The 13,150-nt window shown below is 45.8% G+C and overlaps 1 protein-coding gene across 4 annotated transcripts in view; it reads right to left on the reverse strand.

Moving 5' to 3' along the window:
- Positions 1 to 13,150, reverse strand: part of RUFY1 (RUN and FYVE domain containing 1) — a 653,398-nt gene that overhangs the window by 374,861 nt on the left and 265,387 nt on the right. For all 4 annotated transcript variants that reach the window (XR_003853338.1, XM_029583262.1, XM_029583264.1 and 1 more), the window contains exon 9: positions 2,892 to 2,993. Coding sequence is in view for 3 of the 4 variants with exons in the window: in XM_029583262.1 (XP_029439122.1) it covers positions 2,892 to 2,993 (102 nt within the window). In the remaining variant the exon portion in view is untranslated. The remainder of the gene's footprint in view (positions 1 to 2,891; positions 2,994 to 13,150) is intronic.

The following is a 13,150-nucleotide window of genomic DNA, read 5'->3' on the forward strand; positions in this document are numbered from 1 at the left end:
CCCTAGGCCATGCAGAGAGTAGGGTACTGGTTCGATTGCCTTGGACTGGAGAAGGAGGGAGACCTCCTGTTCCAGAAAGATGGAGTGATCGGATGTTCTCCATGTCAGTAGAGGTGGGGAGTCCAGTGGGATGGAGAGAAAGTTGAGATGATAACCTTGAGCAATTATCGCTAGGACCCACTGGTCTGAGGTGACTGAGTGCCACCTGTTGTTGAAATGGCACGTTCGACCCTCCACTGGGTATGTGAAGCAGTGGAAGCTGGCTGCTGCTCTCTATGCAGGAGTCAAAAACCAGAAGCAAAGCCCAGCTGAGGAGCTGCTTGCAGCTTTTGTTTTCGTATCTGACGAGACTGGGTTTTTTTAAATGGTCTCGTAGAACGAGTTCTAGCTGGTGGCGGGTAGGATTTTTTCGGACAGAAGAAGGACTTCTTAGTGTCTTTTCGGAAAGGCTGTTTTGAGGAATACTCAGAAGGCATCAGAGAGAGCTGTCTCAGGGTCTCATGATGGTCCTTGAGTTCCGCCACCGTTCATTGAATCTGCTCGCCGAACAGATTGTCTCCTACACAGGGCAGGTCAGATAATCTGTCTTGCACTTCAGGGCGAAGGTCCGAAGACTTGAGCCAGGCCCATCTTCTTGCTGAGATAGCAGCTGTAGATACCCTGGTAGCAGTGTCAAAGATATCGTAAGATGATCTTATTTCATGCTTGCCCACCTCAAAACCTTTGTTTACTAGGGTTTGGAGCTGATCTTGAAATTGCTGAGGAAGGGAGTCTGTCAAGACTTGTATCTGCTTAAATAAGACCCTGTTATATTGGGTCATATAGAGCTGATAAGAGGCAATTCGGGAGATGAGCATTGAGCCCTGGAAGACCCGGCGACCAATGGCATCTAGAAATTTTTGCTCCTTGCCTGGGGGAAAGGAAGTGTGGGGTTTTGATCTCTTTGCCCTTTTTTGGGCACATTCTACAACAAGAGATTGGTGATCCAATTGAGGTTTTTGAAAACCTGAGGTTGACTGTACCAAATAAGTGGTGTCAGCCTTCCGGTTGACTGGAGCAACAGAGCCAGGGTGTTCCCAGTTCTCTTTGAGGAGATCCAGAAGAACTTGGTGAATAGGGATGGAGGTTATTGCCTTGGGAGCATCCAGGAATTGCAACAGCTCCATCATTTGATGCCTGTCATCTTGTTCAGTCTGTAATTGGAAGTAAAACAATTCAGACATCTCCTTCACAAAATTTATGAAGGAAAGGTCCTCTGGAGGAGAACGCTTTCTGCTTTCAGTAGGAGAAGGTGGTGAAGGCAGGTCATCGGTGTCTTGTGAAGAATCATCAGTTCAGGTATCATAGGGATCAGCACCTGCCCCTCTAGGAGCCAGAGGGGGACGGGATGGTGGAATCCCTGAAGGTCCTGGTTTAGGCTCCGAAGGAATCGAAGGAATAATTGGAGGCTCTGATGAAGGCACCAGTGCAGGCATCGAGGGCATCGATGAATGGATCGGTGGCGCCAACGGACGCATCGGCATCGATGGCTGAGACATCGGTAGGATTCCTGATGGAGGGATGCGGAACGGTGTTTCCCCTCCCGATGACAAGGTAAGCGGAGAGGGCACTGGAGCCATCAGTGACCCGGGATCCATCGGTGGAAAAGCGGCAATGAGCGCTTCCATCCTCGAGAGCAGTGGTGCCAACACTGCCGGAATCGGGTCAGTGGTCGGTTCCATGATCGGTACCGGTGTCGGGGCCGGAGGAACTTGGAGTCGATGCATCGCCTTGTCGATGGCCTCCTGAACCAGCCGGTCCAGTTCTTCTTGGAGACCTGGAGCAAGCAGCCCCGGCTCCGGAACAGAAGAAGGAGGCAGAGGTATAGACGGAGGGACCACCGTTAAAGGCGGAGTCGCGGCTCCCAATCCCCCTTTCAGGTGAGGGTTGCCTCGGTGACCTGGTCGCCGAAAGGCCGGTGCCATTTCTGGACGGGGTTTCTTCAACAGTGGGTCGGACGTTGGTGAGGTCGATGATTTCGCTCCCTCACGAACATCACCACCGACATCGGAAGTCCAAGACTTCCGATGTCGGTGGCGATGTTTCTCTCTGCGAGCCCCTCAGTCCTGGAGAGTAGAGGTGGTTGAAGGCCGATAAGCTGTCGATGCCGGATGGTCACCAGTCGGTGGTCGATACTGGCGCGAAGTTGACGGTGCCGGTTCTGACGACATCGATGCAATAGATGGCATCGGGGTTTGAGCACGGAAGAGAAGTTCCATCTTCTCCCTTCTGGCCTTGCGACCTTTTAGTGTCATTAGGGCACATTTGGTGCAGGTCAGGACATTGTGCTCACATCCGAGACACATTACAAAGACCTTATGAGGGTCTGTTATGGACATGGTGCGATTGCAGTCCGGGCACCGACGAAACCCCGACGCCATGGCCATGAAAAATTTGAGCCGCGGTACGGTCAACGGCCAGTGGGCCGCGAGGGCCAAACTAGACGGTAATCGACCAAAAACGGGTAGAAAACTTACCGAAGTACTGCGGCTTGAAAAAATTGAAGGAGGGACCCCTGTGGGGTAAGAAAAGTTGTAGTAATTCCGTGAGGAAAATTCCTGTCAGGAATCTCTGTGGAGCTCTTTAACCGCGTGGCTACTGCTGCGCGGAAAAAAGAAGACTGAAGGGGGACCCCTGCTGGCTGCAGGGTTGGTGCCATGCTGGGCATGCCCAGTAGGGGCCAGTCAAAGTTCTAGAAACTTTGACAAAAGTGTTCCGTGATTGGGCTCCATCCTATGATGTCACCCATATGTGAGGACTACCATCCTGCTTGTCTTGTGAGAATGCACAATATAAAGTAGTTATAATTTTCTTTTAAATCCTTGTAATATAAAATAAAAATATTCCTTAACTGCTACACTCCGTTCACTTTGTTCACGAATTTGTGTATTTTCTTGTTGCAACTGCTGCTGTTCTTCTTGTAGTGACCTGATCCGATCAATAGCTGCCGCAAGCTGATTAATGAAAACAAAAATCACATAATTTAGGATTGTTAGATTATACAACAGAATTTAGCACAAAAATAAAATACAAAATTATAATAGGTGCATTAATGCATGACAATTTTCTTAACACCACCAAGAAACCTCATACCTGGAACTTAGTTTCCAGGCCTTCAAGGATTCTGTATATTCTTGCCAATTATCTAATACTTCAGCAAGATTTTTCTCAATTATTTATTTGTCATGGGGATTTCTGTTGTATTAAATTGCATGTAGGAATTTATTGTATACGCAGGATGTGTGATCCAGCCATTTCATACAGGACGCAATATTAAGACCGTCCATTTTAGGGGAAAGACTGAGTACTTTTTACCTACAAATTTTGCAACAGATTTCAAAGAAAAAGTAGACACATACTTGGAACCACATACACACATACTTTCTCTTTGAAGCTCACTGCAGGAACAAAGTGTAGCCTCATCCTAAGGCACATAAAATGATGGGAGGGTTTTCCCCACTGAATAAAGTTCCAGCTCCAAAATTTCTTTAGTGGATTCCAATTGATGGGTCATGCAGATGGTGGTGGCTCTGACTGGAGACTACAGGTATAGCTTTCTATCTCTGGACTGATCAGGGCGAGCATCCATCCTCCTTCCCTCCATGAATTCTGGCCCTTAAAACTATCCCTTAGTGCTGGTACCATTAAGGCATTAAAAGGAGTAACATAAGAACATAAGAAAATGCCATACTGGGTCAGACCAAGGGTCCATCAAGCCCAGCATCCTGTTTCCAACAGTGGCCAATCCAGGCCATAAGAACCTTGCAAGTACCCAAAAACTAAGTCTATTCCATGTAACCATTGCTAATGGCAGTGGCTATTCTCTAAGTGAACTTAATATCAGGTAATGGACTTCTCCTCCAAGAACTTATCCAATCCTTTTTTAAACACAGCTATACTAACTGCACTAACCACATTCTCTGGCAACAAATTCCAGAGTTCAATTGTGCGTTGAGTAAAAAAGAACTTTCTCCGATTAGTTTTAAATGTGTCCCATGCTAACTTCATGGAGTGCCCCCTAGTCTTTCTACTATCCGAAAGAGTAAATAACCGATTCACATCTACCCGTTCTAGACCTCTCATGATTTTAAACACCTCAATCATATCCCCCCTCAGTCGTCTCTTCTCCAAGCTGAAAAGTCTTAACCTCTTTAGTCTTTCCTCATAGGGGAGTTGTTCCATTCCCCTTATCATTTTGGTAGCCCTTCTCTGTACCTTCTCCATCGCAATTATATCTTTTTTGAGATGCGGCGACCAGAATTGTACACAGTATTCAAGGTGCGGTCTCACCATGGAGCGATACAGAGGCATTATGACATTTTCAGTTTTATTCACCATTCCTTTTCTAATAATTCCCAACATTCTGTTTGCTTTTTTGACTGCTGCAGCACACTGTACCAATGATTTCAATGTGTTATCCACTATGACACCTAGATCTCTTTCCTGGGTTGTAGCACCTAATATGGAACCCAACATTGTGTAATTATAGCATGGGTTATTTTTCCCTATATGCATCACCTTGCACTTATCCACATTAAATTTCATCTGCCATTTGGATGCCCAATTTTCCAGTCTCACAAGGTCTTCCTGCAATTTATCACAATCTGCTTGTGATTTAACTACTCTGAACAATTTTGTGTCATCTGCAAATTTGATTATCTCACTCGTCGTATTTCTTTCCAGATCATTTATAAATATATTGAAAAGTAAGAGTCCCAATACAGATCCCTGAGGCACTCCACTGTCCACTCCCTTCCACTGAGAAAATTGCCCATTTAATCCTACTCTCTGTTTCCTGTCTTTTAGCCAGTTTGCAATCCACGAAAGGACATCACCACCTATCCCATGACTTTTTACTTTTCCTAGAAGCCTCTCATGAGGAACTTTGTCAAATGCCTTCTGAAAATCCAAGTATACTATATCTACCGGTTCACCTTTATCCACATGTTTATTAACTCCTTCAAAAAAGTGAAGCAGATTTGTGAGGCAAGACTTGCCCTGGGAAAAAGCCTTATATAAACATGTGGCACAGCATGAGTGGTCTGTGGCTGGCTGGAGGACAGATTTCAGTCTAGACTCCAGCTGTCTCTTGTACAAATTTTATTATTTTCAGTCAAATGAATAAGAGAAACTGCTTACCTCAACACTACTACTCAAACATACAGCAACAGGCCAGTTTTTCTTTGCAGACGCTGCCTTTTCCTCTTCTCCCATGGCCTTTGCTCTCCACTGAGCCTAAGCAATATTTCTCTCAGGGGAGCTGCTCTGTACCCAGAATGCCTTGCTTAAAGTGGACCAGAACCAGACAGCTGGACTGGTTCTTTAAGGTGTTCTGAGGGTTTCTCTGGTGCACTCTGTCATATACCCTCCCCCTCAGCTCAAATTTGCTGATGGGGCATTTGCCTTAACTAGGGCTATGCCCCACAGTAGGAACCCACTATGCTTGCTTTTGGGTCTTGCCTTAACTTGGGACTCTTTCCCATTCTGACTCTGCCTGTCTTAGGGTATAAGATCCTAAACCTGGGAACGCCTTGCCCTTTAACCCTGAAGGATCTTCTTTGCTTCTTTCACCTTCTATCGGGGTATTCTTCCCCTGAGCTTTTGGGTTTTTAGTTAAGGTTTCCCTGTACAATCCCAATTTCTCTTGTTTCTCTGGGTGACCCACCCCAGTTAGTCCCGGAGTCTCATTCCCCAGAATGTTCAGTTTACAAGGCTTGAGTTGCAGCTGTCCTCTCTGAGCTGAAAATCCAGGATCTCCATTTTCTCTCCATTCCTGGTTTCCTCAGCCTCTTCTACTTGCTGACAGTTGGCAGCTCAATTTTGCCAAATCAAGTCTGGTTTCTCTTCTGCTGCTGGATATACCTGAGCTCATGGCATCTATCGCCACTTTAAGTACTTTCTTCTCCTTCATGCTCTGGCCTTAGCCCCCCAGGTTCCTGTGTCACACAGTCCTCAGGAAGTGGGTTAGCCATGCTGTGGTACTGTTGCTGCTGAACTCAGCTTGGCTGTTACTCTCCAATTCATGATAGCCATAGGATTCCTGCCCTCACATGGAAATCCATACCACCAGGCCCCATCATGAGCTCCCTTGCACCTGGGTCATAGTTACTATGAGTTCCTTTACTGGTCTCCCTTATTATTCTCTTGTCCTACACTGGGCCTATTCTTGATCTCCTTGTTGCAGTGCCGCCATCTGCTCCCCCGGTGCAGTCTCTGGTTTCTCTGGCCCTATAACATCTACCTTAGGCCACTCTCTGGAATAATCTTGGGTTAGCCTTGGTCATCACCAGCTCTACTGATGCTTCACCAGGCTTCCCTGTAGTGTCATCTTCAGGACAATCTCTGGGTTGATCCTGGTTGGCCTTAGCTAAACTGACCTTCACCTTCTTGTTATATCCCAGTTTTTGTACTCCTGAAGAATACAATTCTTCACAGGATGGCTCACAGGGTTGCTGCACTTCCTCCACTTCCAGGCATCCCAAGCCCTTCTCTGGCTGTGGCTCTAATATGCTGGAGGTTATGAGAGCAAACCCTTCTTCAAACTCCTTCCTTGCATCAGCCCAGAAAGCTGGCCACTTATGAGTCTCGCCTGGAATTGCCTTTGACCTACCTGATGGATTCAAATCTAGTCCTCCATTTCAAGCTCTAGTGCAGACCTAGGCTGCTTTGGTTTCAGAGGGCCTAATCTGCTCAGTCTTCTCTTTCTTTTCAGCCAGGGCACAAGAAAAATTCTCTCTTATTTTTTTTACTTTTTTTCCCCCACAAAATAAGTCCCTCTCTCCAGTTGAAGCTAGTCTTTTTAGCCTGTTGTAATTAGATTTTAAACTGCCCCTGCAACAAGGCCTGGGAATTTTCCTTTCCCATTTGCATAAGTTATGCTCTGTGTCCTGCTTAGAGCAAAAGCATCTTCTCAAACAAAAAAAAAAAGTCTTTTTCCACTTTGAAGCAGAGTTTCTGCCTGTGCAGACACTGCCAGCAAACTTCTTTCTCACTGGCCTCTTTTTTTTTTTTTTTTTTGGAGGCTTGGGCTTCTGCCTGTGCAGCTGCTTTGTGCAGAAAGTCCCTCTACTGCCACCATATGTGGCACAGCATGAGCAATCTGTGGCTGGATGGAAGACAGATTTCAGTCTGGACTCCAGCAGTCTCTTGTACAAGCTATTATTTACAGTCAAATGAATAAGAGAAGCGGCTTACCTCAACACTACTTCTCAAATATACAGCAATAGGTCAGTTATCTGCAGGATCTGCCTTCTCTTCTTCCCTGTCTGTTCCCCACTAAGCTTAAGTTATATTTGTTGTGTTTGTGCCTTTGGGTGGACCCTTAGTCGCAGTGGAGATGACTCCTCCCGTGAGGAGGGGCCCCATGGGGAACCACAGCGATAGGCTAACCTCAGAGAGCAGACACTTGTAGGTGGTATGAGGTATGAGGCAGGAAGGAAAGGCACTGAAGTCTGCAAGGTGCCAATATGTTCAGACAGTCTCAGATGTATAAGTCTCACCCAGATGTTCAAGATAGCTAGGAACCCGCAGTGCGGGCAAGGCCGAGCCTGGTGGGTGGATTTGGAGCACCGGATCGTAGAGGTACTCACAGGAGCATAGTGCGGTATCTTCCTGGAAATGATGATGGTAGGACCGAAGGTCCGTGGTGCAGGATACACAGACTGGTAGGCCCTCGAGGAGCGAGTACCCGATAGTCTAGAAGATCCTGATATAAATAGAGAGAAAGACCCCCGAGGAGCGGTTGTTTAGTTAGTAGAACTCCGAAGGGTGGTTGGAAGCAAGCGACCCCCGAGGAGCGGGTGCCTAGAGCTTCGTAAGGAGCAAGATCCCCGGAGGGTAGCGACACATCTAAGCGAGTAGCTTAGAGCGGTCAGAGTAGCTTAAACCGAAGTTCTTGCTAACTCAATGATGGCAGCGTAGAGGAGGCTTTAAATACCCGAAGGTATCGACGTCATGCGGTGGAGACGCCCCCGAGGTTCCCGCCATGGCATGTATTTGAGATTAGGCAACGTGTGCGTGCGCACCCTAGGAGGCTATGGGAAGGAGCATGGCGGACTGGGATGCCCATGCTGAGTTGGAGACGCCAAGGGCCTCAGCACGGCACTGGAGGCAGTCATTTTGCCCAAGGAGGAGGAAAAGGGAAGAAAAGAGGTAAGGCAGAGCAGTCGCAGCCGTCTGCGACCGATAGACGCAACAGTACCCCCCTTCAAAGGGCCCCATCCAAGACCTCTTCCAGATGGTCTGGGTTTTCGTGGGTGTGCCATGTGGAATTGACGTACCATGTCCTTGTCTGTGATGTTGGCCAGTGGTTCCCATGAGTTCTCTTCTGGTCCATAGTTCTCCCATGAGATGAGATACTCCCATGTCTTTCCCCTCTTACGATGTCATCCACGGCATATTCAATGTCGTCCTCAGTGTCTAGACTAGTAGGTTCTGGGGTCTTTTTGGAGAACTCAGAAAGCATCACGTATTTTAACAGAAAGACATGGAATGCACTGTGTATCTTCATTGATGGAGGTAGTCTCAGACTGTACGTCAGATTCCCTAATCACCAAAGGATAGCAAAGGGTCCAACATAGCGATGTGCAAAACGTGCTGAAGGAAGTTTAAGGCGAAGATATTTGGTACTTAACCAGACCATCTCCAGGCTGAATCTGTGGTGCCTTTCGATGATGAGCATCGTAGGTTCTTTTTGCCTTTTGTCCTGCTTTGAGGAGAAGTTCCTTCGTTTGTCCTGCTTTGAGGAGAAGTTCCTTCGTTTGCTTCCAAAGTTGGGATAACTCTACTGCGGTGGTCTGCATGGCAGGGGAAGCCACTGATAGTGGAATTGGCAGAGGAGGCAGCGGTTGTCGTCTGTAGATGAGCTAGAAGGGAGAACATCCTGTAGAGGTAGCAGGATGAGAGTTGATAGCAAATTCTGCCCAAGGCAGTAATTCAGCCCAGTCGTTCTGTCTAAAATTGACATAGGAGCGCAGGAATTGTTTCAGTGTTATATTCATATGCTCAGTCTGTTAGACTGAGGATGGTAGGCGAAGGTTAAGTCCAATGCGATATCAAATTTTTGACATAAAGCTCTCCAAACCCTTGCAGTAAATTGCACTCCTCTGTCGGATAGGATATGCTTAGGCATCCCATGAAGGCAGAAGATGTGTTTAATAAAGAGTTTTGCTAACTCTGTAGCGGAGGGTAATCCTGGTAATGCTACAAAATGTAACAATGAAAATAAGAGAAGTTCTACTCTCCAAGAGTAATCCACACACAAAGAAGGAGAGTAGCCAAAGTATGCAGTCCAAAGACTTAAATAAAGTTTTTCAAACAAGAAGTTTTTTAAGCGGCTACTCCAAAAGCTCAGTACAGTGTACCATGGTTGTCAATCAGGTCCCCCGACACGAACTGTGTTTCGCTCAGAGCTGCGTCGGGAGGGACTAACTCAGTGTATAATTTCAACCACTGAAATTAAAACGAAAATTTTTACATAAGAGATAACATAGGACTGTAAAGTAAGGGCTAGTTAACAATTAGTGTCGGGACACATACCTTAAGAATAGTCCAGTTTTGGGTCAATGGAGAGCGAGCAGTACTAGCAGGGATGCTGATTTAAAGAGCTATGTTTTGGCGCGAAAACACAGCGCCAATGAAAACGAACCAATCAGAAGACATACAGAAAACATCCAGAAAACAGTCAAAATGAAATCATTCTATTTCATTGTTGAGTCCCTTTGGAAATAAACAATCCAATTTGAATATCCATTTCTGTTCCCTGTGTATCAAAATTTCTGCAAAATTACCACCCCGTGTTGGGACATCAATAACAAGAAACTTTAGGTCAGATTCTGTGTGTGCGTGAGAAGTCCAATGAGGAACCAATGGTGCTGTTTCTCGATCGGTCCGAATGTTGGACCAATGTTCAATAATTCTAGTACGTACTGACCTAGAGGTTTTGCCCACATACAATTTGCGGCAGGGACAGGTGATCACACAGATGACACCTCGGGAAGTACAAGTTGTAGAAAAATTTAAATTGCAAAAATACTGAGAAGTGGGATGTTGGAATGTGGTATTGGAAAGAGCGTGCGGACATACCGAACAATGTCCGCAAGGCAAAAAGCCAGAGTGGATGGGGGAGTTTAAAGGACTAATATCAGCAAGTTGGGAATGTACTAATATATCCCTGAGATTACGACCTCGGCGAAAAGTAAATCTCAAAGGGAAATTCAAGCATTTGTGTAGTGCCAAAATGGACCAATGATGTTTAATAATGGTTGTGAGATCACGAGTATGGGTAGAAAAAGTTAAGATGCAATTTATGCAGTCTTCAGAGGACTGAGTTTGAGGAATAAACAAAAACTCTCGGTTAGCAAAAAGTGCCCGTTTAAAAGCCCTTTGTAAAATTCGATGGGGGTACCCTCTTTCTTGAAACCGTAGGATCATCTGCTTAGCTTGGTTTTCAAACACAGATCTAGATGAACAAAGGCGGAGAAGCTTTAATAGTTGTCCCACTCGTATATTCCTTCTTAAATGAGAAGGGTGGTGACTGTCAAATTTTAACAGTGTGTTACAGTCTGTGGGTTTTCTAAAAATAGACGTAGAAAAAATACCAGATGACAAGGAAATCGTAATGTCCAAAAATGCTACACTATGAGAACTAATGCAAAAATTAAACTGTAGGTGTCTATTACATGAATTCAGCCAATCAAAAAACATGTAAAACTGTACATCAGTACCCATCCAAATTAAAAGAACGGCATCAATATAGCGCTTCCAAAGATAAATGAAAGATGCCAAGGGCGAGGGATAAAGAAAAAATTCTTCGAACTTATTAACATAAAGGCAAGCAAGGCTGGGCGCCATAGTGGCCCCCATGGCGGTACCTTTAACCTGTTGGTAAATAGTAGATTCAAATTGAAAATAATTTCTAGTCAAAGCCAATTGTGTAAGTGTTAACAAAAATCTGTTAAAGAACAGAGACCATCTTGCTTGATGGTGATTGAGCTGTTGAGCATGTCTGAGGTACTCCAAATTCTTGTGATCGGTGTACACTACTATTTGGTGTTGTGCGCCTTCTAGCCAAGGACGCCACTCTTCAAAAGCCAGCTTGATTGCAAGTAGCTCTTTGTCTCCGATTCCATAATTTCTTTCAGCAGGCGAGAACCACCTTGAGAAGAAGGAGCAAGGATGGAGCACATTAGATTCGCTATACTGACTTAGAACCACTCCCACACCAACGTCTGATGTGTCGACCTCGACGATGAGGGTCAGGATGGCAGAGGCACGGCTTCTTTTGAAAAGCCTTTTTGGGAGTCAGAAAGGCTGATAGGGCTTCTGGAGACCAATTGGCGGGATTGGCTCCCTTCTTGGTCATAGCAGTTAGAGGAACTGTCAATGATGAGTAGTTTTTAATAAAGGATTGATAGTAATTGGTGAAGCCCAAGAAGCGGCTCAGAGCCTTCAGGCCTGTAGGTTAAGGCCAGTCCCGGATACTCTCTAATTTCTTGGGGTCCATCTGAAACCCGTTCTTAGAAACAATGTATCCCAGGAAGGGTACAGACTATGGAATTTGCACTTTTCAAGCTTTGCATATAGGTGGTACTCACGCAGGTGTCTTAAGACTTTCTTAACATCCTTCTGATGAGTTTGCAGATCTTGAGAGAAGATCAATATATCATTGAGATATACTACTACACATTGATAAAGTAAGCGCCGTAAGATGTCGTTCATCATATTTTGAAAGACTGCAGGTGCGTTACTCAAACCAAAGGGCATGATGAGATATTCAAAGTGTCCATCACAGGTGTTAAAAGCAGTCTTCCATTCGTCTCCTTCACGAATATGCATCAAGTTGTAAGCTCCTTTAAGGTCTAATTTGGAGAAAATCTTGTCTCCTTGGAGCCTGTCGAACAGTTCCAAAATTAAGGGCAGGGGGTACCTGTCCTTGATGGTAATCTCATACAGACCCCTGTAATCGATGCAGGGGCGTAAGGTGCCATCTTTCTTCCCTACGAAAAAGAAGCCTGCACCAGCAGGAGATTTGGAGGGTCTGATGAATCCCTTTTGTAGGTTCTCTTGTATGTAGGTAGACATAACTTTAGTCTCAGCTACTGAAAGAGGATAAACTCTTCCTTTGGGAGGTTCTGAATTAGGCTTCAGATCTATGATGCAGTCAAATACTCTGTGCGGTGGAAGTACATCAGCTGCTTATTTTGAGAAAACATCCTGGAAGGAGGCGTATTGAGGAGATAAGCCAGGTAATGATGGTGTAGTGGGCATACAAATGAGCGGCGAAACCTCCGCGAGGCACCAATCATGACAGTCAGGCCCCCACCGGGACAGTTTCAACGTGGCCCAATTAAATTGTGGCATATGATCTTGAAGCCAAGGCAGTCCCAATACCACCGGATGCATGGCCTTTTCCAATACTAGAAATGAGATGGATTCAGAGTGTAAAGCTCCAGTGCGCAGGCCAATGGCCTGGGTAGTCAATGAAACTTCGCTAGGAAGTGGTTCTCCATGGCTAGAGGACAATAGCAGAGGCTTAGCTATTGGTGTGGTAGGAATCAGTAAATGTTCAACTAAGCGCTTTGAAATAAAATTACCTCCGGCACTGGAGTCAATGACAGCGAGAGTCTGAAATTCAAGGCCCCCCGCAGAGTAGAGACACTGGTAGGGATAATGGAGGAGTAGGAGAGGTAAGGCCCAGGAGAAGTCTTCCTGCAGATCCTAGACCCATCAGTTTCCCGGACAAATGGGACAGGTTTGGACTGCGTGGCCCGATTGGCCACAATACATGCATAACCCCATGCATATGCGAAAAAGTCTCTCCTTGGAAGTTAAATGACTTCGGCCTAGATGCATTGGCTCTTCCTCTTCTAAGGACACAGATGGTAAGCTGGAGGCAATAGGCACAGGTTTAGGATGGTTAGCCCCCACCGTAGACTTTCGTGGACTCTTAGCCTCTTGAGTTCGGTCGCGGATGCGGCAGTCAATTCTCCCAGCCAGTTCCATCAGGGACTCAAGGGTATCAGGCAAATTATGAGCCTCTAATTCGTCTTTTAAGCGAAAGTTGAGACCCTCCATAAATATGGTATGTAGGTATCCAGTGTCCCAATGCAGT

The sequence above is a fragment of the Rhinatrema bivittatum genome, chromosome 18 (genome assembly GCF_901001135.1).
Source record: "Rhinatrema bivittatum chromosome 18, aRhiBiv1.1, whole genome shotgun sequence".
Lineage (NCBI taxonomy): Eukaryota > Metazoa > Chordata > Amphibia > Gymnophiona > Rhinatrematidae > Rhinatrema > Rhinatrema bivittatum.